General features: G+C 56.6%; 2 protein-coding genes across 3 annotated transcripts in view; both read left to right on the forward strand.

Annotated features, from left to right (window-relative positions):
- MAPKBP1 (mitogen-activated protein kinase binding protein 1) overlaps positions 1 to 17,465 on the forward strand; it is a 51,899-nt gene extending 34,434 nt beyond the window's left edge. For both annotated transcript variants that reach the window (XM_060005053.1, XM_060005054.1), the window contains 28 exons: positions 825 to 887; positions 1,112 to 1,169; positions 1,907 to 2,077; positions 2,458 to 2,595; positions 2,850 to 3,032; positions 3,600 to 3,760; positions 4,542 to 4,731; positions 5,307 to 5,453; positions 5,667 to 5,842; positions 6,623 to 6,714; positions 6,981 to 7,106; positions 7,490 to 7,560; positions 7,732 to 7,853; positions 8,125 to 8,200; positions 8,311 to 8,422; positions 8,596 to 8,659; positions 8,917 to 9,051; positions 9,259 to 9,395; positions 9,600 to 9,655; positions 10,716 to 10,952; positions 11,425 to 11,591; positions 11,822 to 11,967; positions 12,089 to 12,286; positions 12,436 to 12,520; positions 12,817 to 13,100; positions 13,323 to 13,919; positions 14,359 to 14,444; positions 15,063 to 17,465. In XM_060005053.1, coding sequence (XP_059861036.1) covers positions 825 to 887; positions 1,112 to 1,169; positions 1,907 to 2,077; positions 2,458 to 2,595; positions 2,850 to 3,032; positions 3,600 to 3,760; positions 4,542 to 4,731; positions 5,307 to 5,453; positions 5,667 to 5,842; positions 6,623 to 6,714; positions 6,981 to 7,106; positions 7,490 to 7,560; positions 7,732 to 7,853; positions 8,125 to 8,200; positions 8,311 to 8,422; positions 8,596 to 8,659; positions 8,917 to 9,051; positions 9,259 to 9,395; positions 9,600 to 9,655; positions 10,716 to 10,952; positions 11,425 to 11,591; positions 11,822 to 11,967; positions 12,089 to 12,286; positions 12,436 to 12,520; positions 12,817 to 13,100; positions 13,323 to 13,919; positions 14,359 to 14,444; positions 15,063 to 15,290 — 4,306 coding nt within the window. In that variant the 3' untranslated portion in view covers positions 15,291 to 17,465. The remainder of the gene's footprint in view (positions 1 to 824; positions 888 to 1,111; positions 1,170 to 1,906; positions 2,078 to 2,457; positions 2,596 to 2,849; positions 3,033 to 3,599; positions 3,761 to 4,541; positions 4,732 to 5,306; positions 5,454 to 5,666; positions 5,843 to 6,622; positions 6,715 to 6,980; positions 7,107 to 7,489; positions 7,561 to 7,731; positions 7,854 to 8,124; positions 8,201 to 8,310; positions 8,423 to 8,595; positions 8,660 to 8,916; positions 9,052 to 9,258; positions 9,396 to 9,599; positions 9,656 to 10,715; positions 10,953 to 11,424; positions 11,592 to 11,821; positions 11,968 to 12,088; positions 12,287 to 12,435; positions 12,521 to 12,816; positions 13,101 to 13,322; positions 13,920 to 14,358; positions 14,445 to 15,062) is intronic.
- Positions 17,466 to 17,718: 253 nt separating this feature from the next.
- Positions 17,719 to 24,519, forward strand: JMJD7 (jumonji domain containing 7). The gene is made up of 8 exons (XM_060005057.1): positions 17,719 to 17,800; positions 22,146 to 22,299; positions 22,377 to 22,630; positions 22,968 to 23,024; positions 23,507 to 23,602; positions 23,829 to 23,905; positions 24,129 to 24,288; positions 24,380 to 24,519. Exons 1-8 carry the CDS (start codon positions 17,737 to 17,739, stop codon positions 24,466 to 24,468), a joined length of 951 nt encoding a protein of 316 aa, XP_059861040.1. The 5' UTR covers positions 17,719 to 17,736; the 3' UTR covers positions 24,469 to 24,519.
- The last annotated feature ends 57 nt before the right edge of the window (positions 24,520 to 24,576 follow it).

The raw sequence follows: 24,576 nt of genomic DNA on the forward strand, positions 1-24,576 counted from the left end.
GAACACTGCTGTCCATAGCTTCCCGCTTCTTGCCCCCAAGTCCTACCACCTGGCCTCCCCTCTGGAGCTGCCTCTGGAAAGTCAGTCTGAGCCTGATCCCATCCAGACTCACCTTCTGGCTGCAGAGGGTGCTCCCAGCCTTCTCCCATTGTCTTCTGGCAGTCTGGAGGGTCCGTCTCAGGTTCCTCGGGGCCAGGGATTCTTGGGGCTGGGCTTCCCCAGGCCCTCTCAGGCTCTCTCTGCCCCTCCTGCTAGTTGTACCGAGCCTCCTAGCGGTTCTGGTCCCCTGCCTCCCGCCCGCTCCATCATCTGATGCGTAGAGGGTGTGTGGGGGGGCTGGGGGGGGGTTGGCTCCTGCCAAGTACACAGGTGGGCACACACGTGAGAGGCCTCACTCCTTGGAGCTCAAATACTTGACACACGTGTGGCTCCATGTCGCACTGGCTGTATGTATACCTGTGCCCTGCTTTGCCCAAATCACGTGAGTTCTTCCCTCCTGCCCCCCTTCCTGGGCTGTGCAAGGATCGTGGGAAGGCCTGGGTCCCTGCTGCCCTTTGCGGCAGAGATGGCGCTGGTGCCTAGGGACCTGGTGGGGCTAGACTTGCAGAGAGCCCTTTCACCCTCATGAGGCTGCAGAGATGGGCCCTTATGGGTGGGAAAGGAAGTGGGAAGAGCAAATTGCCAGAAGAAAGCGGTCAGTTGCCCTCAGTGGCAAGTGGAGCCCCCTTGAGCTGGCTCGCCCCAGCTCCCTGGCCTGGGGGCCTGGAGCTCCTGGGGGAGCTGTGGTTTGGTGCTGAAGTCACTTGTCTCACTCATCTCCCCAGGTGTGTGGTCGTGCTGTTCAATCCCCGGAAACACAAACAGCACCACATCCTCAACAGTTCCAGGTAAATGGGTCTGGGCCCTCAGGGGGCATCTCCTGGAGTCTGTGAGAAGGGCACTGTCTGAGGTCTCTGTGGCTCTGGGGACTGAGACTGGGCCCCAGGGCCAGCTAGGGAAATGTCACACGTGCCGTTGGTGTCTGCCGGTCTTGCCTTTTGAGGGGACTGTGAGGGAGCCGGACTTAGGCAGGGCTGCCAGTGCCTCTTTGAGCCTGCCTCATTTCTTGCAGGAAGACCATCACTGCCCTTGCCTTCTCCCCTGATGGCAAGTACTTGGTCACAGGAGAGGTGAGTGTGGAAGCGGGGCCGCAGTACTCTGAAGAGGGTGGGTGGCCTGGCCTCAGCAGAGAGCTACAGTCCTGGGCCTGGTTAGGGCTGCCGCCGCTCTGGCTGCCTGAACGGATGCCAAATCCCGGTTTTGGCTGCACCTTCAACCAGTGGTGCTGAAGCCTCAGTGGGCATCAGAATCAGCTGGAGGGCTTGTTAAAGTGCACATTGCTGGGCCTGCTCCCAGAGTTTCTGGTTCTATAGGTTTTGGGGGGGGACCCCAAAATTTGCATTTCTAGCAAGTTCCCAGATCATGCTGATTCTGCTGGTTTGGGAAGCACACTCTGAAAACCACTGCCGCAAGATATTCCTTGTGCCTGGGGGCCCCCTGCTGGGCGCATGAGGGACACCTCTCCCTTCGCAGTCTCTTACAGGGAGGCATAGGCGTGGGTGGTGGTGGTTCTCAACCCTGGCTGCCCATCAGGATCCCTCTAGGAGCTTTGAACAAACACAGAGGCGCAGACCCTCACCCGGAGATACTGAACCAAATCTGGGGGTGTTTTCTCTCAGATAATCGTTGTTGTCCTGAGATATTTATCATGTTTCCTCTACACCTTTGCCCTGTGTAGCACTCTGCTTTGGGCCGGGGGCTCATTAGAGAGACTGTGCCCAGTAGCTGGAGAGGTAGGCCCCACCCTGAAAGGCTAGGGGAGGCTGTGTGCCTCTGGCCCTCACTTCCAGTTCTTGCCTCCCTGCAGAGTGGGCACATGCCTGCCGTGCGGGTTTGGGACGTGGCCGAGCATAGCCAGGTGGCGGAGCTGCAGGAGCATAAGTATGGCGTGGCTTGTGTGGCCTTCTCCCCTAGTGCCAAGTACATTGTCTCTGTGGGCTACCAACATGACATGATCGTCAACGTCTGGGCCTGGAAGGTGAGTGGGCCGGGTGGGCCGGCCTCGCAGCCTCATGGGGGTCCAAGGGCCAGTTGGGGACCTGAACCCCTTCACTCCACCCTGCTGATCTCAGTTTTATTCTCGAAAATGACCTGAAGCAGAAAAAAGCAACTGTGTAGCCAAGCGTGTTGGTAGAAAGAGGCTAGCTTTGTGCCTCCGAGGACCTCCAGAGGCAATGAATCTCTTCAACTCCTCTGGAAAAGGATTCTCCTTCCACCCCTCTTTTTCTGACCAGTAAATCCTGGAAAGAAACATTTTTTAAAGTACAAATCCTATCTAACCCTCCTTCATCCTCTGAGCCTCTTTCATCTTAGCTCCAAGAGGCAGAACTTCGATTCTTCCTTTGGCTTTCCTTCCAGAAAAACATTGTGGTGGCCTCCAATAAGGTGTCCAGTCGGGTCACTGCGGTGTCCTTCTCTGAAGATTGTAGCTACTTTGTCACTGCTGGCAACCGGCACATCAAATTCTGGTACCTTGATGACAGTAAGACCTCAAAGGTGAGGTGCTCAGGCTGGAAGTAGCCCCCAGGGCCAGGGTCTACTCAGCCCACCCCAGGAGACTGCTCCCCTTGGGCCCCTCTGCTTTCTCAACAGCCATCCAGAAGTTCTGGATGAGCCAGATGCTGTCTGGGCCGAGGGGTAGTCTCAGAGGGCAAGGGAGCCTTGCTGCGCCTCCTCCCTCCCTCTCCCCAGGGCTTGGTTTCCAGGGCGCCCCAGGGCGATGGGTGGGCAACAGTGTCGCATCTCCACAGGTGAATGCCACCGTGCCCCTGCTGGGCCGCTCTGGGCTGCTGGGGGAGCTGCGGAACAACCTGTTCACCGACGTGGCCTGTGGCCGAGGCAGGAAGGCGGACAGCACCTTCTGCATCACGTCCTCAGGGCTGCTGTGCGAGTTCAGTGATCGGAGGCTCTTGGATAAGTGGGTGGAGCTGAGAGTAAGTACCTCTGTCCCAGTGGGTGGGGTGGGTGGGGCTGCCCGCGTCTCAGCTCAAGGGAGGACTGTCCGTACAGGGGCTGGGCCCTGCATGCAAGAGGGGACCCCAGGAGGAAGAGGCTTGAGGGAGCCGGAGCTTGGCCCAGTTCCAGCCCAAGCAGATCTGTGTAACTGCCTCCTCCCTGCTCTTTCTGTCTTTCTTTCCCTGCTTTCCTCTTCTGCTCAGAACACAGACAGCTTCACAGTAAGTGGTGCTAGACTCTCCTCTCTTTCTCATGCTGTTCCTTTCTCTTTGCTGGGCTTTTCCTATTTTGTCCTCTTTGCCAAAACCTCTAGTGCCTTAGAAGGCTCCCGGACTCCCATCCCCCATCTGCACGTGGCTGTGAGCCCTCTGCCGCCAGCTGCTGGAGGGCGGGGCATCTCTAGATAACAGCTGAGGGGCTCGGGCCAGAGCAGCTGGGCTGCTTTCCCCTCGCCCCCTGCCTTGGCTGGTGTCTCCTCTTGGCAGGTGACTGTTGAGGAGGGGTTGAGCGGGTGGCCATGCTGACTTGAGCCCCTCTGCCTGCAGACCACCGTGGCCTACTGCATCTCTGTGAGCCAGGACTACATCTTCTGTGGCTGCGCTGATGGCACCGTGCGCCTCTTCAACCCCTCTAACCTGCACTTCCTCAGCACCCTGCCCCGGCCCCATGCCCTGGGGACAGACATAGCCAGTGTCACAGAGGCCAGGTGAGCTGTGTGGGCCCCCTGCCTCCATTTCAGAGCCTTACTCCGCACCCAGCCTTCCTTGCCCGTGTAAGATGAAGGGTGTATCGATACCCCCAAAGATTACAGGAACATCTCTGCACACACACAAATGTGGCTTTATTGGTACACGGCGCACTGTGGGGGACCGTGGAGTGTCTCAGTATGTAGGCGTTAGGAGGGGCTTAGTGTCAGATTTGGGCTTGTGTTAGATGATTTTAGGATTGGTTCCAGGGACTGAAGTTTTGCTCTGGTTGGGTGCTGTGAGGAAGTGGGGGCAGTTCTACAATTGGACCTTTAATTTTATTTGAAAGGTGGAAGGAAAGGTATGGAGCTAAAGCTGTAATTGATAAAGAAGTTGCAGTCAGTCCTGAAAGATGGAAAACGGTGATGTTTGGTCATTTTTGTGGTTTGTACAGTGATCTTGTTTTTATCTGTCTCAGACACCGCTACAGAGTGGTCTTGTTTTTGTTTCACTCCGTCATGACCACAGAGTTAGACCTTGTCTCACGTTGGTGTTCTGTGACCTCGTTTGTGTTCATCAGGAGAGCACCATGGCCCAGCAGCTAGTGCTGGATCGGCTCCGAGCTGAGAGCTGTCAGAGGCAGCTTTTTCCTCTCAAGCAGCTGCTTCCAAACCTGCGGGTCTGGAGAGGGCTCCCGTGCTCTGCTCCTTCCTTTGTGGGTGGGCTTCTGTTTTCATTCCCCTCAATCCCTCATTTCGTCAGCTCCTCACTCACCAGTTTGCTCTGTCCTCTTCCCTACAGTCGCCTCTTCTCTGGAGTGGCGAATGCCAGGTATCCAGACACCATTGCCTTGACCTTTGATCCTACTAATCAGTGGCTGTCTTGTGTATACAACGACCACAGCATTTACGTTTGGGACGTGAGGGACCCCAAGAAAGTGGGCAAGGTGTACTCGGCTCTGTATCATTCCTCCTGCGTCTGGAGTGTGGAGGTAGGTGGGCTGACTCGAGACTGACCCGGTTTGCCGGGACACCACTGTGAGGACAGAAAGTGGGGATCCCCAGGTAGAACGTTATGTTCCCGCTGCCTCCTCACTTCTCCAGCAACATCCCTGTGTGTCCACATACCTTCAGATGGGTCCTGAGGGTTGAGCTTGAATTTTCGTGCTTATATGTCTCAGGCTTCTTCCAATGTGTCCCCGTCCATCCTTAGCTTTGCCTTGTCCTGGGCTGGGTGATCTCGGATGAGTTACTGAACTTGACCGAGCCTCATTTCCTCCGTGGTGAAATGATGTACCTGATTCATCTAATTGTTTTAAGCATTAAGTGAAATAATGTGAGTGGGAAACATAGAAGAGTTCCTGGTACATGGGAGATGCTTGGTTAATGTACTTTCCCGCAGTGATCTGAAGAGTATCTAATAGTTACGGCTTGCTTACCATAGGACAGAGAGTGGGCTAAGCCTTGGCCAGCATCAGCTCCTAATGTCATTCCCTTCCATCTCCGTGGGCAGGCGAGGGACTGCTCCCTAATTGGAGCTCTGACTTTGTTCCCTCTGCCCCTTCAGGTCTACCCCGAAGTGAAGGACAGTAACCAGGCCTGCCTGCCCCCCAGTTCCTTTATCACCTGTTCTTCTGACAACACTATCCGCCTGTGGAACACAGAGAGCTCTGGGGTGCATGGCTCCACTCTGCACCGAAACATCCTCAGCAATGTGAGCCATGGGGCCCCCACTCCATGCCTAGCACCCACGTCCCTTCGCCTTCACACCGCCTTCTCGGGAACTGGGTCCCCTGACCCTGATCTTCCGGCTCTTATTTGGCCGGCCCCTGCGAGCCAAGGCTTTGTCTTGTCCAGCATTCCTCTCCCCTTGCTTCTGTACTGGGTCAGGCCTGCCTTATCCACTTCTCCTGACCTGCTCCACCAGGACCTCATTAAGATCATCTATGTGGATGGGAACACTCAGGCCCTGCTGGACACTGAGCTGCCCGGGGGAGACAAAGCTGATGGGTCCCTGATGGATCCCCGAGTGGGCATTCGCTCTGTGTGTATCAGCCCCAACGGACAGCATCTCGCTTCAGGGGACCGTGTGGGCACACTCAGGTAATGCCAGGTCTGGAATGGGTACTGCCTGCCTCTCATGGTCTGGGCTGGGGGAGTTAGTCCCCAGGGATAGAGCTTTTGAAAAGTTTGGCTCTAAAAGATTGGGGAAAAGATATTCATATACAAGGGAAGGATAATTATAGTGAAGAAGCCCAGCAGAAACCATTCTAATCAAGTAATCAGGCTTAACATCCTCATATCAACATCACAAAGCCCATAATGGTGCACTAAGAAGGACATAGCATTTTTTTTCTGTGGTATTCTTGCCAAAAATGCAGAAAACTCAGTCTTGTCATGAGAAAACGACAGACCAACTCAAATTGAGGTACGTATGACAGAGCATCGGTGCTCTTCCAAAGTGTCGAGGTTATGAAAGGTAAGCAAAGACTGAAGACTCCAGTCTTTGAACTGGAGACTGAAGAGAAATAACAACTCAGTGCAGTTTGGGCTCTGGGTAGGATCCTGGATCCAGAAAAAGGATGTGGCGAAACTGGTGAAATTCAAATAAAGCCTTTACGTTCATAGTATTATACCAACGTAAGTTTCCTGGTTCTGGCAACCGGACTGTTGTTACGTAAGGCGTTAACGTTAGGGAAAGCTGGGTAAGGGAAATATGGAAGCCCTCTGTACTCATTGCAACTTTTCTCTAACCTGAAAGTTCAAAAATAAAAAATAAGCTTTCAAAAAGGTCAGGGGAGAGGATGTAGCAGAGGAAGCAGAGTGAGTCTCTCCTCCTGCAGCCTGGCAGTGACCCCCTCCCTCCTCTCCTCATCTTTGCAGGGTGCATGAACTACAGTCCCTAAATGAGATGCTGAAGGTGGATGCCCATGACTCAGAAATTCTATGCCTGGAGTACTCTAAGCCAGACACAGGTAAAGTGGATGCCTGGTACCCAGCCCAGAATGGCACAGGGCTCCTCCAATCCTGCCAGTGCCACTTACCTCTATCCTGGCTGTTGGATGTGGGACTGAGAATCCTTTGACTCATTTGGTGTCATTGCAGGTTTAGAGGAGGACAGCTCTATCCCTTCTCTGTGGTTCTCTTGGCTTAGGGATATGGGGCTCAGTTCCTTTTTGCTGGACCCAGATAGGGGCCTGCTCTGGGCACTCGTGGGCTGATGGAGTTCTTCCAATCCCAGGTCTGAAGCTCCTAGCATCAGCAAGCCGGGACCGGCTGATCCATGTGTTGGATGCTGGACGGGAGTACAGCCTACAGCAGACGTTGGACGAGCACTCATCCTCCATCACAGCTGTCAAGTTTGCAGGTAGGGGGCAGGGCAATTGAAATACATTCTTCTGCCTACTACCGATATCTCCCTTGCCCCCCCCCCCACTGCCACCTGCGTCCTGCCTCCGTGAGAAGGGTATGCCCGTCACAGTGGCATGTGGGACAGCAGCTGGCCGGCCCGGGGCTGGATGGGAAGACAGGTGGAATATAGACTCTTAGTCCAGGGGACCCTGAGCAACCAGGTTGGCTGAGAATGGGGGGAAAGGAAGGCCTAGGTTTCGAGGGAAGCATCCTGATTTAATTGGTTGTCTCAGCCTTATAGAGTAGCTCCATAGAGGGAACATGGGGAGGGAAGCAGAGGGAAGGCTGGCCTGCTTGTGGCGAGAGCAGTGGGAATAGCTAGGCCCCCTTCCTCCACAGCCAGCGATGGGCAAGTCCGCATGATAAGCTGTGGAGCAGACAAGAGCATCTACTTCCGCACTGCACAGAAGGTGAGGTTACTGGGTGTCCCTGAATGGGGCAATGGGTTTGTGGGTGGGGGGTGGGGTCGCTACGATTCCCCTACCTGAGGTTACGAGAGGTGAAGGGCGGCAAAAGCAAGGCTCTCTGGGTCTGGTGAGGCATTTGGGCGTGGGGTCTGCCCTCATGCTCCACCCCTGCAGTCTGGAGATGGAGTACAGTTTACACGGACACACCACGTGGTACGGAAGACGACCCTCTATGACATGGATGTGGAGCCCAGCTGGAAGTACACAGCCATCGGCTGCCAGGATCGAAATATTCGGTGGGCATCCCTTTCTCAGACCACCTGACCACATTCCTTCATGCCCGAGGGGGTCAGCTCTAGGCAGCTCAGCCCTGTGTCTATCTTTTTGTCCAGGACTTTGTGCCCCCTTGAGCCTACAGCATGAGCACTTTGCCTCACCCAAGAGGTGGTAGCCCCTTTGGTGTTGGGGAGTGGCTTCCAGAGAGAACAGAGCTGCGGGTGAATGCTGGCTTTGCTGCCACCCAAGTGACCGTGACCTCCTCATGTGAATGAGTGTGTTTCTCCACAGGATATTTAACATCAGCAGCGGGAAGCAGAAGAAGCTGTTTAAAGGGTCGCAGGGTGAGGATGGCACTCTGATTAAGGTAAGGGCCCAGTAGGATGGGCGTTGGGCTAGAGAACGGGAGAACGGGGTGCTGGGTGGAGAGGGACTGGTGCTTCCTGTCCTCGCCCAGCTGTATGTCCCACTCCTCAGGTGCAGACAGACCCCTCAGGGATCTACATTGCTACCAGCTGTTCCGACAAGAACCTTTCCATTTTTGACTTCTCCTCAGGCGAGTGTGTGGCTACCATGTTTGGCCACTCAGGTGAGTGTAGCCCTGATACTCTCCCCCTGGAACTTTCCTCTTTCTTCCTTTAGTTTCCTGGGTCCCAGCAGAACTGTCTGTCCCTCCCCTCTAGCTAACTCCCTGTGTGTTGGGACAGACACTTGGCTGGGACTTCAGGGGGGCTCATAGGCCGTATTCTTTGTTCTTCACAGAGATTGTCACTGGCATGAAATTTAGTAACGACTGCAAACATCTCATCTCTGTGTCAGGGGACAGGTGAGCAGAAGCCAGCTTCCCTGAGACACAGATTCTTCCTCTGTGCCACAAACACACCCTGTCCCTCCCCTGTCTTCGACTCAGTGATGTCTTGGGAAGTAGGGCTGAACAGGGATATTGGCTGGGCCTGACCTGGCACTGGAGGGTGGCTCTGGTCTCCTTGCCAGCCTGTGGAGAAAGGGGTACTAGCGGTGTCACCACCCACAGAGACCTACCTACCTACCCCTCCCTCACCCACCTCTGTGGCCCTCCCCCAGCTGCATATTCGTGTGGCGCCTGAGCTCTGAGATGACCATCGGCATGAGGCAGCGTCTGGCCGAGCTGCGGCAGCACCAGCGGGGGGGCAAGCAGCAAGGACCGTCCTCTCCCCAAAGGGCTGCTGGGCCCAACCGGTGAGAACAGAGTGTGGGGGATGGACAAGCGGTGGGTGGGCATCCAGACTGCTCGCTGTGGTGGTACGGCTCCTCCTCCTTGCTCTGGACCCGCCATTCAGAAACTCTGTATCTCCCAATACCTGTTTCTCACACGAACGCCCAGGATGTTGGCCTCTTCCCCTATTGAGTCTCCCCTCCCCTTGACCTTCCTTGTCTTGGACTCAGGCATGAGGCCCCATCGATGCTATCTCCTGGACTAGCTCTCTCATCAGACAGTGACAAGGAGGGAGAAGACGAGGGCACTGAAGAAGAAGAACTTCCAGCTCTGCCCATCCTTGCCAAGGGTACCAAGAAAGAGCCAGGTCTGTGGAAGTCTGATGTGGGCCAGACAGGCGCCAGTTGGTGCAGTGGCTAGATGTGCCCTTTCGGGGGCTGCGGGGGTGAGAGCAGTGTGAGCTGAGGAAACTGGAGCATTGCCGTAGCCTCGTAGGGCGTGGGCTGCTGTGGGACCAGCGCTGCACGGTGGGTGGGCGCAAAACTCTCTCTGACTGCCGGTCTCTGTCTAGCCTCGGTGCCCAGCGCAGCCCTGCCCCGAAGCCTGTCCCACTGGGAGATGAGTCGGGTGAGTCACCGTCGTTAAAATGTCCTTGCACGGTTACCAGAAGTGAAGGACGGTGAAAGCAGGGCTCTCTGCACCTGGGGAGGCATTTGGGCATGGGGTCTGCCCACGTGCTCCACCCCTTGTGTCCAAGGAAGGGGAGCTCGAGCCTCTGGGCTGGTTCCAGGTGAGGGGTGACGAAGTCCAGGTATTTCCTCCCTGTGGCCTGCAAGGATTAGTCACCACTAGGGGAAGTACTCCGCTTGTTCAGCCTCCTGGGGGCCTGGGAGTAAACAAAGAACATCTTGAGGTGGGGAGTAGAAAAGGGGTCTAAGCCGAATGGTTACAAGGAAATTGCAAGGAAGTCAAAGGGCCAAAGAACTGAAATCTGGAGAAACTGTAGTTCTGAAGACCCAGGTGAAGAGAGAAGCTCAGAACTTCCAGAAGAGTTAGAGGGAAAAGGCCTTAAGAGGACCAGTAGCTGAGGGGCAACTTCAGGGTGGCCGGGAGGAGGATGAAGGCTTGCAGAGGCTGCCCATCCTTCCCTTGTCCCGCGTCAGGGTTTCAAGCTCCAGCACCTTTCATTGTCAGCAGGAGTTTCATGGGATGATGGTGGTGTGGTGTCTGGTGCCTTCTGACCAGGCCGTGTGTCTCAGGCTGGGGGCCATTGGTTTGTCCTTGGTGCTGTGAATGGACTTGGGGCTGTCCTCAGAGTGGGGGCCTCTTAGAGACTCCCAGCTCTGAGGTGTCCATGACACCGGTGAGGACGAAGACCAGAAGGTCCTCTAGGACAGGACAGAGAGTGAAGCTGAGAGCCTGAACTCTGGAGCCAGACTACCTGAGCTGTAACCTGCAGGCAGACTGTCTCTGGGACTTGGACAAGTTACTTAAGGCCTCTGTGCTTCAGTTTTCCCATCTGTATGTGTGAGGCGAATGGTAGTACCTCCTTCATAAGGTGGTTGTGACGATTAAATGAACTAATACGTGTAAAGTGCCTGGCACACAGTAGGTGACGTGTGAGTGTTTGCTAAGACTGTTGTGTGATTGTTACTGTTATTCCTCTCCTACCCCCTCCCCACACCAGGCACAGGAGACAGAGGAGTTCCTGGATCCAGCTCCTGCAGCCAACCAAGGACCCAGAAGAAGGGGGCGCTGGGCTCAGCCAGGCGTGGAGCTGAGTGTTCGCTCCATGCTGGACCTGCGGCAGCTGGAGGCGCTGGCCCCAACTCCTCGGGGCCCTAGCCAGGACTCTCCGGCTGTGAGCCCTTCAGGTCCTGGGAAGCATGGTTGGCAGGCCCCTGAGACCTCACATGCTGGCCAGGTGAGCCCGCTTTCTCCCAGCCGACTAGAGATCTCCAAGCAGCTTTAGCCAGCCTTGTGCCAGCAGCTGGGGCCTGAGCATTGGTCCAGCTGTGCTTGCTCTGCCTCTGTGGGACATGGGTAACCTGAGCTGCAAAGTCAGGTGGGGCTGGCTAGGCTGTGCGGTACGGTGCTGGGGGTGCAGAAGCAAAGGGTAGCCTTTGTCCTGGGCTGGGTTCCTTGGAGGGCTCATGATATGAAGTGGTGGCTGGAGGTTGGCAGCCCAGAGTGCTAATGTAGTTCTTCCAGAAGCTCCAGAACACTAGTTGGAACCCAGCCTGGCTTTTCGGTGTCTGTCCTCAGAGTCGGAGCTTCCCCCAGAATTGGTGCCCCCTGGATCCTTGCCCACCTCCACCTCCTCTCCCAGACCCTCACTCACGTCAGCAACCCCAGTGATGTTTCCAGAATGTGTGTTTCCCTTTGTGTGTTTCCAGAATGAAAAGCGCCCCCGGCCTCAGGCTTCCCAACCCTGTTCCTGCCCCCACATTATCCGATTGTTGTCCCAAGATGAAGGGGTCTTTGCCCAAGAACTGGAGCCTGCACCCATCGAAGACGGTATTGTCTACCCGGAGCCGAGTGACAGCCCCACCCTGGATACCAGGCAAGGGTCCTGCAGACTTCTGGGGCCATGCACCACCCGCCTCTTCTTCCCTTCCCTCCGAGGGTTCTGTATTTGGGTGGGGGGCTGGCCCCAGGCACTCAGGGCTTCCCCACCACTGCCTCATCCCCAGTCCTGCTCACGGGTGGGGCAGAAGGAAGGCAGGGGTCCAGTGGGGCTGCTGCTCACCATTGCTCACTGCCTCCTCTTTCCCCTCTTGGCCTTTCTGGCAGTGAGTTCCAGGTGCAGGCACCAGCCCGAGGGACCCTGGGAAGAGTGTACGCCGGCAGCAGGGGCTCAGAGAAGCACAGCCCTGACAGTGCCTGCTCCGTGGACTTCAGCAGCAGTCGCCTTTCCAGCCCTGAGCATCCCAATGAAGGTGAGGCTGCAGCCCTGAGGGAGGGCCGGGACCACGCGGGTCAGTGGACTGAGGTGGGCGTGGAGGCTCTGGCGACAGAGGGTTGCAGCGTGATGCTTCTCTCCCCCTCCCCCACATCCAGACTCCGAGAGCACGGAGCCCCTGAGTGTGGATGGCATTTCCTCAGACCTTGAAGAGCCAGCCGAGGGTGATGAGGAAGAGGAGGAAGAGGAGGGAGGCACTGGCCCCTACGGGGTGCAGGAAGGCAGCCCCCATACCCCGGACCAGGAGCAGTTTCTAAAACAGCACTTTGAGACTCTGGCCAATGGGGCTGCTCCAGGTGTGGTCACATTGGTCACCGCAATCTACCCTTCTTTCCCCTTGCCCCGCTGAGGGTCCAAGGGCAGGCCATGCCCGGGGGCTGCCTTCTAGGGGAGGCAGAGTCTGGGCAAGAGCTTGCTTCAGTCCCTGATTTCTGTCACCTGGCAGGGGGCCCAGTCCGGGTACCAGAGCGGACAGAGTCTCGGAGCATCTCCTCACGATTCCTGTTGCAAGTGCAGAGCCCTGGACTCAGGTACTGTCCCCACAGCAGCTCACTTTCCTACAAGGAGCTCTAGCTCTCCTAACCTCACAGTGCTCCCAATAGGGTCAGCCCTGCGCCTGGGGCAGCCTGCAGCCCTCTTCTCTCCAAGGCTCTGTCTTCCATGCACAGCAGCATTGTGCACTCCAAGTTTTGGGACAGCTGTCCTGGCTGGCTTTGTGCCCACCCTTCTCTCCTAGTGCCTCGTTAGTGCTGTGAGAGCTTCTCCCCGTCTTGGCAGGGAGGAGCCCTGAGCCTCCTCTGGGCCTTCTTCCACATTTCCTCCCTAGGGAACCATCCCCATCTTCCTCAAGCCTGGCAACGACATCGAGGCCAGCCCAGGTGCCGCAGGCTTCTGGCGAGCAGCTGAGAGGCAGTGGTGCCAATCCTCCAGGAGCACCCCCGGAGGCGGGGCCTTCCCTCGGGAACCCTGGCCCCCAGCAGGCAGCCCCTGTGCTGTTGCCACGACGCCGTCTCAACCGGGACAGTAGCTGGGCCCCCAAGAGAGTGGCCACAGCCAGCGCCTCAGGTGGACTCCAGAAAGCCCAGTCGGTGCAGAGTCTGGTGCCACAGGGTGAGGAGCCTGGGGGGCTCAGCTCTAGGTGTGGGGAGCGTGGAGCCCATGGGCGTGCTAGAGGAAGGTGGCCTCACGTGGCCCTGATGTGTCACTGTGCTTGCCAGTGGGAGCCCCTTAGTGGGTATGTGCAGGGCACAGCAGCTCCTGGAGAGTTGAGCCTTAGCACCCGGGACGCCGTCCTCACCACCTGACCTGTGTATGTCTCTGTCTCCCCTGCAGATGAGGCCCCTCCACCAGGCCCGTTGCTCTTACAGGAGATGGAGGCCCAGGAGCGCCTGTGCTCCCTGCCCCAAGCTGACAGCCGTCTGTCTCAGCCCCACTCCTACCGGAACCCCACCACCAGTTCCATGGCCAAGATATCCCGCAGCATCTCTGTTGGGGAGAACCTGGGCCTGGCTGCCGAACCTCAAGCTCCTGCCCCCATCCGAGTCTCGCCACTCAGCAAGCTGGCCCTGCCCAGCCGGGCACACCTGGTCCTGGATATCCCAAAGCCACTGCCTGATCGCCCTACCCTGGCCACATTCTCACCTGCTACCAAGGGCCAGGCCCCTGGTGAGGCAGAACAGCCTGGCCCCCCAGTGGGCCTAGCGAAGGCTCACAGTACATCTGAGAGACGGGCCTGTTTGGGGGAGGGTGCCACTCCCAAGCCTAGGACCGAGGGCCAGGCTCAGCCTGGGCCCAACAGTCCCCGTGCCCAGCAGCTGCCGGTCAGCATCCTCCTCCGAGGCCCTGAGAGCCTGCAGTCCCCACCCCCTGAGAAGGCTCCCAGCCCTGTGGAACGCACCAGGCCGGGGGCAGCCCAGAGCCGGGACTCAGGTGTGCACAGCTCCCAGCTCTCATCTCCTGCCCCGTCCTCTCTCTCCCCTGTCTGTTGGCCAGTCTCTGGCTCCATCCCATTTCTGTGCAACCAGCCTCTGGCGTATTTCGTCCTGTCTGCTCCTGTTTCGGTCCATTAAGTCACACCCCTGATGGTGAGACACTCCTGCCGACCTTCATGATCTCCCTGTGACCCACTTGCCCCTTCAGTGCCTTCCGGCCCCTGGGACTGGAGCTGGAGCTGGCCCTTTCCTCTGGACCTTGTTTCCTGGGTGGTGTTGGGAGGGTGTCGGGAAGGAAGGAGGCAAGAGGAAGGGACTGAGGGCGTGCGATGCTGGGTGGGGTGGGGGTAGGCCTCTCTTCCTCTGAGTGACCCCTGGGTGGGGAGGCCTGAAGGAGCAGCTTTGCTGGGTCTTACTGAACTGTCTGTCCCTCCCAGAACCAGCCATGAGCCTGGAGCAGTGCGAACAGCTTGTGGCAGAGCTACAGGGCAGTGTGCGCCAGGCCGTGCAGCTCTACCACTTGGTACGTGTTGGGTACCCCCCGGCGGGAAGACAGAGCAGGTCAGGAGTGCTAGCTGAGTATCTGGAACATAATGATAAGGCTCTTCCACCGATGGGTGGGTGGAGCAACTAGGAACATTCTGAGTAGGTGAGTGGGTTAGAAGCCAGGCCAGGCCTCGTGAACTGAGCACGTATGGGTCATTTCTGGCTAACAGCTGGAGACATCCTCAGACAGGAGGGTGAGGTGTAGAGAGCCCACATGTCTTAGTTTGCTTAGGACCATGCAGCCTGTGCCTGTTGTCCAAGTATAATTATTAATAGTATCCCTTTTCATATTCAGAACTGACTTGGCCACCCTAAACATAGGGGACAGTCCAGCAGGGGCCAAGATTTGAAAGAGGAGTTGCTAACAAGATGTAGATGGTGCCAGACCTGACAGTTACCCCCAGGGTCTGCCTCCGTCCCCTAGCCTCGGGTCATACTTGCTGGTCTTGGAGTGTGCAACTCGCAGCCACACCTAGCAGGGCATGCAGTCCCTTCTTCGGGGCAGGCTGGACACCGGCAGGGCCCCTCCCTTTTCTATATCCATTGACAGTCCCCTCCACTGTTCCTCCCCCTCACTTCCGGGGTCCTGTTGCAGGTGGCCAGCTGCAAGACACCCTCAGCAGAGCAAAGTCGCATCACCCAGCTCCTCAGAAACACCTTCTCCTCCGTGCGGCAGGAGCTAGAGGCCCTGGCCGGGGCCGTGTTGTCCAGCCCAGGCGGGAGCCCTGGGACCGCGGGCGCCGAGCAGACACAGGCCCTGCTGGAGCAATACTCAGAGCTGCTGCTTCGAGCCGTGGAGCGGCGCATGGAACGCAGACTCTGAGTTCCAGAAGCCTGTCCCAAGTGAATGCTCCCTCGATTCCAAACTGCAGCCCCTCCTCCACTCACCAAAACCTGTGGTGTTGCTTGGAGTGGATAGCAGGGATCAGTGCTCAGAGGGGAAGCAGCTTTCCCAGCTGTTCCTCATGGGGTCCCTGTATTTATTAATTTATTTCCCTGACTGTTGCCTCACTTTCTTGGAACTCCTGCCTCCACAGCCCCTCCAGTGGCTCACGCAGGGGTAGGTCTTGGGCCTTTGTCATCTTGGTGCTGTGAGGAGTAGGAGGGCAGCCTTCCTCATCTGGGGGAAATCGGGAAAGGCTGGCCCTCCCTTCTGAGAAGCCATTTGAAATTACTGCAGGGATCAGCTCCCTGGGGTGGAGCACACACAGGGTATTCAGTGGGGTAGAGGTGAGAGGTGATCTGGTATCCATGCCCTTTAGCCAACAACGGAGCTTCACCTCTACCTCCACTCCCCCCCCCGTCCCCCCCCCCCCGCCCCCCGCCCAATCCAATACCAGCTGCATTCCCCTGGCTGCCAGAGCAGGGGTTGTTTTCCCCACTTGCTGGCAGTTCAGAAAGGCAGAGCCCTCTGGCCCTCTGGAGCACTCCCAGCCATCAGGAGGCTTGAGTTGATATCAAGGCCCGAGCCGCCACATTCCACTCCCGTTCCCCCTCCAAGAGAGCCCTAGCACGTCTCTTCCTGTGCCCCCTCTCTCTTGGCCAGAACTGTGGAGCCAGCTGTGGGACGTTGCTGCAGGACAGTAAAGCCCTCTGCTGGGCAAACATGAAGCCCTGGCCTTCCCTCAGCCCCTTGGCCTTCCCTGTCCTCCAGCCCTGGTCCCCAGTAGGCTCCTGGAGCCGAGGCCACCTTCTCCCTGCATCCTGAGTGATGCTCAGTCAGAAGTCTGTGTTGGAACTTCCCTCATAGTTTACAGGGCGCTGGCCCACCTTCTAAGGACCTTGGCCACAGGTGAAATCTAAACATACACATACACACACACATACACACACACAACACACACATACACACACACATTGAGTGTTCATTGGTAGGGCACTTGGCTGGCTGATGGGTACCTGGTTTTCTCTCACATCCCACCCTAGCTTCACCAACCTGGCTCTTATCACAGAACATGAAAAGGGAAGGAACACACTAAGCCTGAAATCTGGATTCTTAGTGTCCACAGCCTAGCTGATGTGAGATGGCCTCGAAGGCAGTGCTGGCACCCAGGGGTACTGGGTACTGGAGATTGAAGAGAGGGAGGCACATGGGACTGCAGCAGGGGCCAAGAGACACACTGGAAAGGTGGCAGGTGGGACAGGTAAGTGGCAGAGGTCAGGGGATAGATTAGAATTAGAAGGGCAGTTTTAGGGAAGGAGCTAGGGCACAGTGGGCAAGTAGAGTAGGACCAAGTAGTGAAGCAGTTGTTGAAGAGTTGGGGTGAAGAACATGTGTCTCTAGGCCCTACTGCTTCCTCTGCCTCAGGTAAGTCAGGGCAGCTCTACCACAGCTCCAGGCCACAGAAGTCCATTTCTTTATGGGCTCTGCTGGCTCTGTAGGTGGAGGCTTAGCAAGAAATTAGATTCTGAAGGGTGTACAGCTCTGTTTGCATCAGTCACCTGAACAGGTGAAACCTATTTCACCCTCACTCTTCTCTACTACCACCACCTGCTTGGCCAACGTGCAAAGAAATCCTGGCCCAAGAACTCTCACAGCTGAGAGTGGGCCCCGGGAGGGCTGCAGCTGCCCTTGTCAGAGTTAGAAATCCACTCCCACCGTACCCCTAACCCGCACACCAGCCGCAGTCCACCGCAAATGCGGTTCAGGCCTGGCCCTCTGAGCTGGGTTCTTGGCCACCCTCAGCCAGTCTGTCCCTCATGAGGAAAAGGCGCTACACTGCTGCCAAGGTTTGTGAGAAGGTGGCCGCCCTTCCCCTACCCCCAGCCCAGCGTGCGGGTGGGGGGTCTCGTGGCCGGCGCCCGCCCCCTTCTGCATGTCTGAGGCCACCGGCGACTGCCGCCCCCGTTCAGATCTGCCCTGACCCGGTTTTGAAAGCCCCTTATTTATAACTTTTATACTTTGTCCAGGCCATGGCGCTTCCCTCCTCCCCAGGTCTCACAGGGCAGAGGCTGTTTTTAACATGTCCGTTTGTACTGATGTATGAACTCGTCAATAAACACAATCATTTGCTAACCCTGGGTTGCCAGCGAGTGGGGCAGGCGAGAGGAGGCGCGGCTTCTCGCCGAATGGATACGAAATCTGTGGTCGCCTGGGGGTGTATGGGGGTGGGCAGTTGGAAGCTGCGGACTTCAGCTGCAGTGTGGGGGAGGACGAGGCGTGGGGGAGGGCTGGGAGCCCGGGCTTGAGGCCGCAGGGAAGGGCGGGGCCTCGGGCCCGGGGCGAGGTCTTAAGGAGAGAGGGAGGGAGGGGCGGTGGCGGCGTTATCATGGCGGATGCGGCTTTGGACGCTGTGCGAAGGGAGTTACGGGAGTTCCCGGCTGCGGCAAGGGGTGAGTGGGGTGGCTCGTCGACCGCAGAGCAACTACGAGATGCGGGAGGGGCCCTGGGCTTGCCGAGAACCGGGTCGCGGATCCGGGTGCGCCCTGTTCTTCCTGGGCTACTGGCACCAGAGTGCACCGTGTTTCTTTTCCTCAAGGGGTGCGGAACCTCGTGCACGTGACTGGTGGCCGGCCCCTCTCTGATCGTGCGTGTCGCAGCCCCGTTCCCCAGCCCCCTGGGTGGGCCCTCAGCTCCCCTCCTTCCGTGTTCCCGCACTTTCGTGGCTTCTTGGGGTGACTCTTCACATTATTCCCAAGACCCGGCCCAGTCTTTACTCTGGTGGCGTTCTGTGTTTCCCACCGTCAGCCGGCACCGAATACTTGGGGCATTCTGTTGTTGCCCTTCCCACCCTTCCCTGTTGTGAAATCTTTAAGGTTTCTCCCTCTCTGAACCCCTGCTGGATCGCTTCCATCAGGAAAAGACTCCTCCAAGCTGCGAGCACTGCAGAGCTTTGGGAGAACTGGAGGCAGCTGTACTGGAGATCCCTGGCTCTTTCCCTGCTTGGTTTTTTTTTTTTTTTTTTTGCGCTACGCGGGCCTCTCACTGTTGTGGCCTCGCCCGTTGAGGAGCACAGGCTCCGGAAGCGCAGGCTCAGCGGCCATGGCTCACGGGCCCAGCCGCTCCGCGGCATGTGGGATCCTCCCGGACCGGGGCGCGAACCCGTGTCCCCTGCATCGGCAGGCTGACTCAACCACTGCGCCACTAGGGAAGCCCCCCTGCTTGGTTTTTATTTTTCTCTCTTATTCTCTTCCTTTTTTTCTTTCTATTTTTAAGCAGTATCTTATCACTGAATAGTGACATGGGCACATGGTTTAAAAAACAGCAGACTCGGGGCTTCCCTGGTGGCGCGGTGGTTTAGAGTCAGCCTGCCGATGCAGGGGACGCGGGTTCATGCCCCGGTCCGGGAAGATCCCACATGCCGCGGAGCGGCTGGGCCCGTGAGCCATGGCCGCTGAGCCTGCGCGTCCAGAGCCTGTTGCTCCGCAACGGGAGAGGCCACAGCAGTGAGAGGCCCGCATACCGCAAAAAAAAAAAATAATAAAAAAAATAAAACCCCAGCAGACTCAACACAATGTAAAGTAAGCTTCCCTACCATTCCAGGCTCCAGTATGCATCCTTCCAGAAATACTCTGTTAATATCTACACACAAACCTATGACTGTTATATCTCCCTTTTTATGCAAATGGTAGCTTGTTAAGCGCACTCTTCTGTACTGTGTATCTTGAAAATCGTTCCATATCACTCTACTTCAGTCTTTTCCACCTCTGCTGTGTACTAATGCTGTAATTTATTTAATCAGCCCACTATTGGTAGGCATTTAGGCCATTTCCAGTCTATTGTTTTCAATACTGCAACCAATACTTTAAACGATGTTTAACCAATGCTTAGTAAGCTCTTCAGTGTGCCAGGCTCCATTCAGTATGTTTAGGATACATCAGCAAAGAAAACAAATCTCTACTCTTGTAGAGCTTACATTCTAAGTGAGGAGGCAATTAACCATAGGCACACTAAATGAGTAAATTACATAGTAGAAAAAAATGGGTTAGAAGATAAGTGCTCTGGGGTAAAAAAGTAAAGCAGAATGTGGAGGCTCGGGATGTGGGGTGGAGGGCAGGTTACAAGTTGAAATGAGAAGGTCAGGGTAGGCCTCTTCGATAAGGTGAGATCTGAGCACTGGCTTGAAGAAGGAGGGGAGCAGGGGAGCCGAGCAGACCTCTGAGAGACAAGAGCTTTCCAGGAGAGGGCACGTGGGTCAGATGCCCTATGGTGGCAGTGTGCCGGGTGTGTTCAGGGATCAGTGAGGAGGCTGGTGTGCCTGGAGCAGAGCCTTTGTGCACATGTGTGTTTTTGTTGGTTAAATTCCTAGCAGAAGAATTGTCGGACCAGAGGAATTGTTTGGATCCTTTTTGAAATTCTCACTTGGAAGCCCCAGGAGGGAATAGTGGCCATTCTCTAAAGGAAATCTATTAAACGGTGAAAAAGTAAAACTGAAGTAATTACAGAAAGTACAAAGGGTTAAAAAAAAAAAAAAGGCAGTGTCCACTTATTTTAAGACTCCTAGTAAGAGTAACAGGGAGATTTATTGAGCCCCACCAGGTGACTGCTTAGATGGGCTGGCATGACTGGGAAGGCCCTTTGGCAGGTTCCTCGCCCTCGCTCCCTTATCTACCTGGCACGTTCCATCTTGCCTCTTGAGCCAGTGAAGGAAGCATACTTCCTTTTCAGTTTTCCGGGGACCACCAGGGTCTTCCCACTCAGTTTCAATTTTTGATCTAAAGACATTTCACTTTCCAGCTGATGGCAAGGCCCAGATGACCGGCGTGGAGACGCGGTCATGAGAGAGAGCGTGACCTCGGAGGTGGAAATGAGTGCAGTGGCTGTTGGGATAGGATGTAGTAACCACCCACTGGGGACCAAGACATTCAGGCTAGACCGCAAGGATGAAAATAACACAGCAAAGCCGATGCCCTGTATAAAAGCCAGGAGGAAGGCATTCCAGTGTGAGTGAGCAGCAGGAACAACGTTTGGCACCACCTGAGTAGAGTGTGTGCTGACGGGCAGGCACCAGACAGGAGGAAACCAGCCTGGAAAAGTAGGTTGGGCCTCATCACGGGAGTGTCTTGAATGTGTGTGCCAAGGCTGACTGTATTTTGTAAGGAGCAGTAAGCCGTCAAAGGACTTTTTACTAGAGGTGTGACAAGATGAGATTGTATTTTAGGAAGATGACTGGGCCAGGGTGGGGGATGCTTTGAGAAGGAGTGGAATTAAGCCAAGGAAACCAGTTAGTTCACTGCAGCAATCATCCAGCCAGGAGATTTTGGAGACTTATATTCAACCATTAAGCAAATATTTACTGAGCACCTACTGTGTGCTAGGTCCTGGGGGGGGTACATCAGTGACTAAGAAGCATCCCTGCCCTCATGGAGCATACGTTCTAGCAAGAGAGATCGATAAACAAATGGAATAAGTAAAATATATAGTGTTAGATAGTGAGAAATGATAAAAATAAGAAGGGAAGGGGTATAAAGATTGTTGGGGGCAGGTTACAATATTAAAAAGGGTGGCCAGAGAGGGAAGCCTCATCAAAGTGACATTTGAGGACCCAAATGAGCTAACTTTGAATGTGGTTACCAGCAGAGGAAAGGGGTGTGTGTGGCTTGAGAGACATAGGTGGTAGAATCAACAGGACTTAGAGGTAATCAGTAGTATACCAGGAATGAGAAGAAAGAGTTGAAAAGGAGAGATTTTGGGGGCTTCCCTGGTGGTGCAGTGGTTAAGAATCCGCCTGCCAATGCAGGGGACACGGCTTTGAGCCCTGGTCCAGGAAGATCCCACATGCCTCAGAGCAGCTAAGCCCGTGCACCACAACTACTGAGCCTGCACTACTGAGCCCGCAAGCCACAACTACTGAAGCCCGCGCGCCTAGAGCCCGGGTCCTGCAACAAGAGAAGCCACCAGGATGAGCAGCCTGCGCACCGCAACAAAGAGTAGTTCCCACTCACTGCAACTAGAGAAAGCCCGAGCGTAGCAACGAAGACCCAACGCAGCCAAATATAAATGAATAAATAAGTAAATAAGAGATTTTTGTTAAGGGTGACACAGGGCCACTATTGACCTCTGCACAGGTGGCGCACCACACGATCTGCCCAAATACACATGGCAGCCCTGGGTGTCTGAGGATGGTGATGCTGTTCGGGAAGACCAGAAGACAGTTCAGCCCTTACTTTTCTTCCGATGGTTTTGTGTGGCAGCCTGTCTCTCCAGTTAGGTTGTAAGCTTCTTGAGATGATGCTCAAATCATCCCTTAATACCTCCACGATGGCCCAGCCAAGTCCTCAGCACATTTTAGGTGCTCTTCAGAACCTTGGCCCACCCATTACAAGCGTTGGCCTTGGGGCCTCAGCTCTACTCATTCTGGAGCTCCCGACACTGCCTCCATGGCTGCCTTTCCTAATGGATGCCAGGAGGTTGGCCACTCCAGAGTAGGAAAGCCAGGGGTTCACTGTGCAGGGCCGGATGTGGCCCCCTGGAGGGTTTGGGTTGTGTGCTGAGCAGCAGCCCGTGGCCCTGTGGACTCTTAGGGCCCATCCTGGTGTGTTTATGGGTGTTTCACACTTTCTCCTTTTAATTTCCCTCCTCATTCTTCTATTCCTGGTTGTCCAGGGTCCCTTGGTCACCTATAGGCATTGCCTGGTGACACAGTGAACTGCCCAGAGAGGGCATCTCTTATGCAGGCCGTGGGGCAGCAACTGGGTACTGTTGGCCTCAACCCCCTTCCCCCGCTCTTTTTCTCAGAGCTCAGCGTGCCTCCTGCTGTGCCCTACCTGGACAAGCCCCCGGGTCCACTCCACTTCTACCGTGACTGGGTCTGCCCCAACAGGCCCTGCATCATCCGAAATGCCCTGCAGCACTGGCCAGCCCTCCAGAAGTGGTCCCTCCCCTACCTCAGGTGGGGGCTGCCCTGGGTGCAGAGTGTGGGCGGTGCCTTGGGGCGTCTGGGCTTGGACTGAATGTCCATTCCTCTAGAGCCACGGCAGGCTCCGCGGAGGTGAGTGTGGCGGTGACCCCAGATGGTTACGCGGATGCCGTGCGAGGGGACCGGTTTGTGATGCCTGCCGAGCGCCGCCTGCCCCTGAGCTGTGTGCTGGACGTGCTGGAGGGCCGAGCACAACACCCCGGGGTCCTCTACGTGCAGAAGCAGTGCTCCAACCTCCTCACCGAGCTGCCCCAGCTGTTGCCTGATCTGGAGCCCCATGTGCCCTGGGCCTCTGAGGCGCTGGGTGAGTGAAGGTGGGGCCCGGGCAGGGAAGAAGTGGGAAGGTGGGAGCCAGCCCCGCTTGCTGCACCTCTCCCCTTGCTGATGACGGCCCACACTCCTGGCCCCACGGGGTCAGCTCCCTCGGCCTTGACTTCATTTCGATGAACTACTGAAGATGGCTGCCCTTCCTTCTCCAGGAGACAGAGGCCCCTCGCCATGCTCATCCACCTCTGCCCCTTCTCCCTGCCGTTTTCCTGGGGCCCCTCTGCTCCCCGCCCAGGTCCTGGCCCAGCATCACTGTGTGGTGGTAGTTCCCAGCCTGGCCTCTCCTAACTCGCCCTCTTTCCTCTGACCCACAGGAAAGATGCCTGATGCTGTGAACTTCTGGCTGGGGGAGGCAGCTGCAGTGACATCATGTAGGTGTCAGGAATACAAAGGTGGGGAGGAGGTTGTGGGGAGCGAAGGCAAGGCGGAGAGTGGAAGGCTGGCCTGCAGGGAAGTCGGACTGATTGATCTCTACGATTTCTCCTGGGATTCTGGGGCTCAGGCATAACAGAGGGCCTTCCCCAGCAGCTCAGTTGGGCGAAGGTGCCCGCGGCACTGGACGCGGGGGACCCTGTTTCTTGTAGGTCCCTAGAAAGCACTGAAGGCCAGCTAAGTCAGGGGTAGACTCAGAAGAACCCTGTTTGTGTGAATTCCCCTCCTGGTGTCAAGTCCCTGGCAGGCAGAGATCTGAGATGCCTGAATGCCTGCCAGACTCCTCTCCTTGGCATCCCCCGAGCTTCCTCTGACCTTGTCTGCTCTTCTGTCACACTGTAAGCTGTCTTGGGGTGCAGGGCCCCAAGTGCGAGTGTCTGCCCCCTCCTAACCCTGCCCACTGGGCCCTCTGTGTCGGCAGTGCATAAGGACCACTATGAGAACCTCTACTGTGTGGTCTCGGGAGAGAAACACTTCCTGCTGCATCCACCCAGCGACCGGCCCTTCATCCCCTATGGTAGGGGATGCAGCCTGGAGGGGCCGGGGAGCAGGTGGCCCAAAGTAGAGGGAGGGCAGTGGGTAGCCCTGGGCGGGCTGGACCCCAGGCCTGAGGTGTGGACACAGCGTCTCCGCTGCACTAGGACTCCTGGCCCTCTTGCCCCTGCACCCAGGGAACAAGTGGGAGTGGTGGGCAAGCTCCAGGCTCTTTGAGGGTGCCCATAGCTTTCTCCCTCTGGCTTCAGAGCTGTACACACCGGCAACCTACCAGCTAACCGAAGAGGGCTCATTCAAGATGGTGGATGAAGAGGCCATGGAGAAGGTGTCTGCTTTGTTCCTGGGCCCCGGGAGCGGGGAGGCAAGGAACCTGGGCTCTGAGGAACAGGCACAAAAGAGATGGGGAGGTGGTGCTTTGCTCTGGAGAATCCCTACGTCTGGGCCTCCCGGTGCCAAGCAGGGCAGGGCCCATGGTGTTTACCTCCAGGGACAGAGCTGGAGGGCCTGGGGGCTTTGGGCCTACTCCCTGGAATCTGTTGTGTTCCCAGGTGCCTTGGATCCCACTGGACCCCTTGGCTCCAGATCTGGCCGAGTACCCCAGTTACAGTCAGGCCCAGGCCCTTCACTGCACCGTGCAGACTGGCGAGATGCTCTATCTGCCCGCCCTGTGGTTCCACCACGTCCAGCAGTCCCATGGCTGCATGGCCGGTGAGGGGCTGCCCAGCTCACCGGGGGGGTGTGTGGGGAAGCTTAGATTAGAAGGGGGACCCTCGTGCTCCGGTCTCCATTCTCTCCACAGTGAATTTCTGGTACGACATGGAGTATGACCTCAAGTACAGTTACTTCCAGCTGCTTGACTCCCTCACTAAGGCCTCAGGCCTCAACTGACCGAGCCCTGGTGAACATCGCCAAGGACGACTTACGGAAAAGGCCGTGCCCCTCCTGAGCCAGTCACCTCGAGAGGCAATCTGGAGTCAGAGGTGCTGGCTGCTGGCC

Source organism: Delphinus delphis, chromosome 2, assembly GCF_949987515.2.
Source record: "Delphinus delphis chromosome 2, mDelDel1.2, whole genome shotgun sequence".
NCBI classification, from domain to species: Eukaryota; Metazoa; Chordata; class Mammalia; order Artiodactyla; family Delphinidae; genus Delphinus; species Delphinus delphis.

Bases quoted from the DNA above. Each gene is read 5' to 3' on its own strand.
- JMJD7 (XM_060005057.1), top strand. From the start codon at position 17,737: ATGGCGGATGCGGCTTTGGACGCTGTGCGAAGGGAGTTACGGGAGTTC. The intron at 17,801-22,145 runs GTGAGTGGGGTG...TCTTTTTCTCAG, and splicing joins GTTCCCGGCTGCGGCAAGGG to AGCTCAGCGTGCCTCCTGCT. The intron at 23,025-23,506 runs GTAGGTGTCAGG...CTGTGTCGGCAG, and splicing joins GGCAGCTGCAGTGACATCAT to TGCATAAGGACCACTATGAG.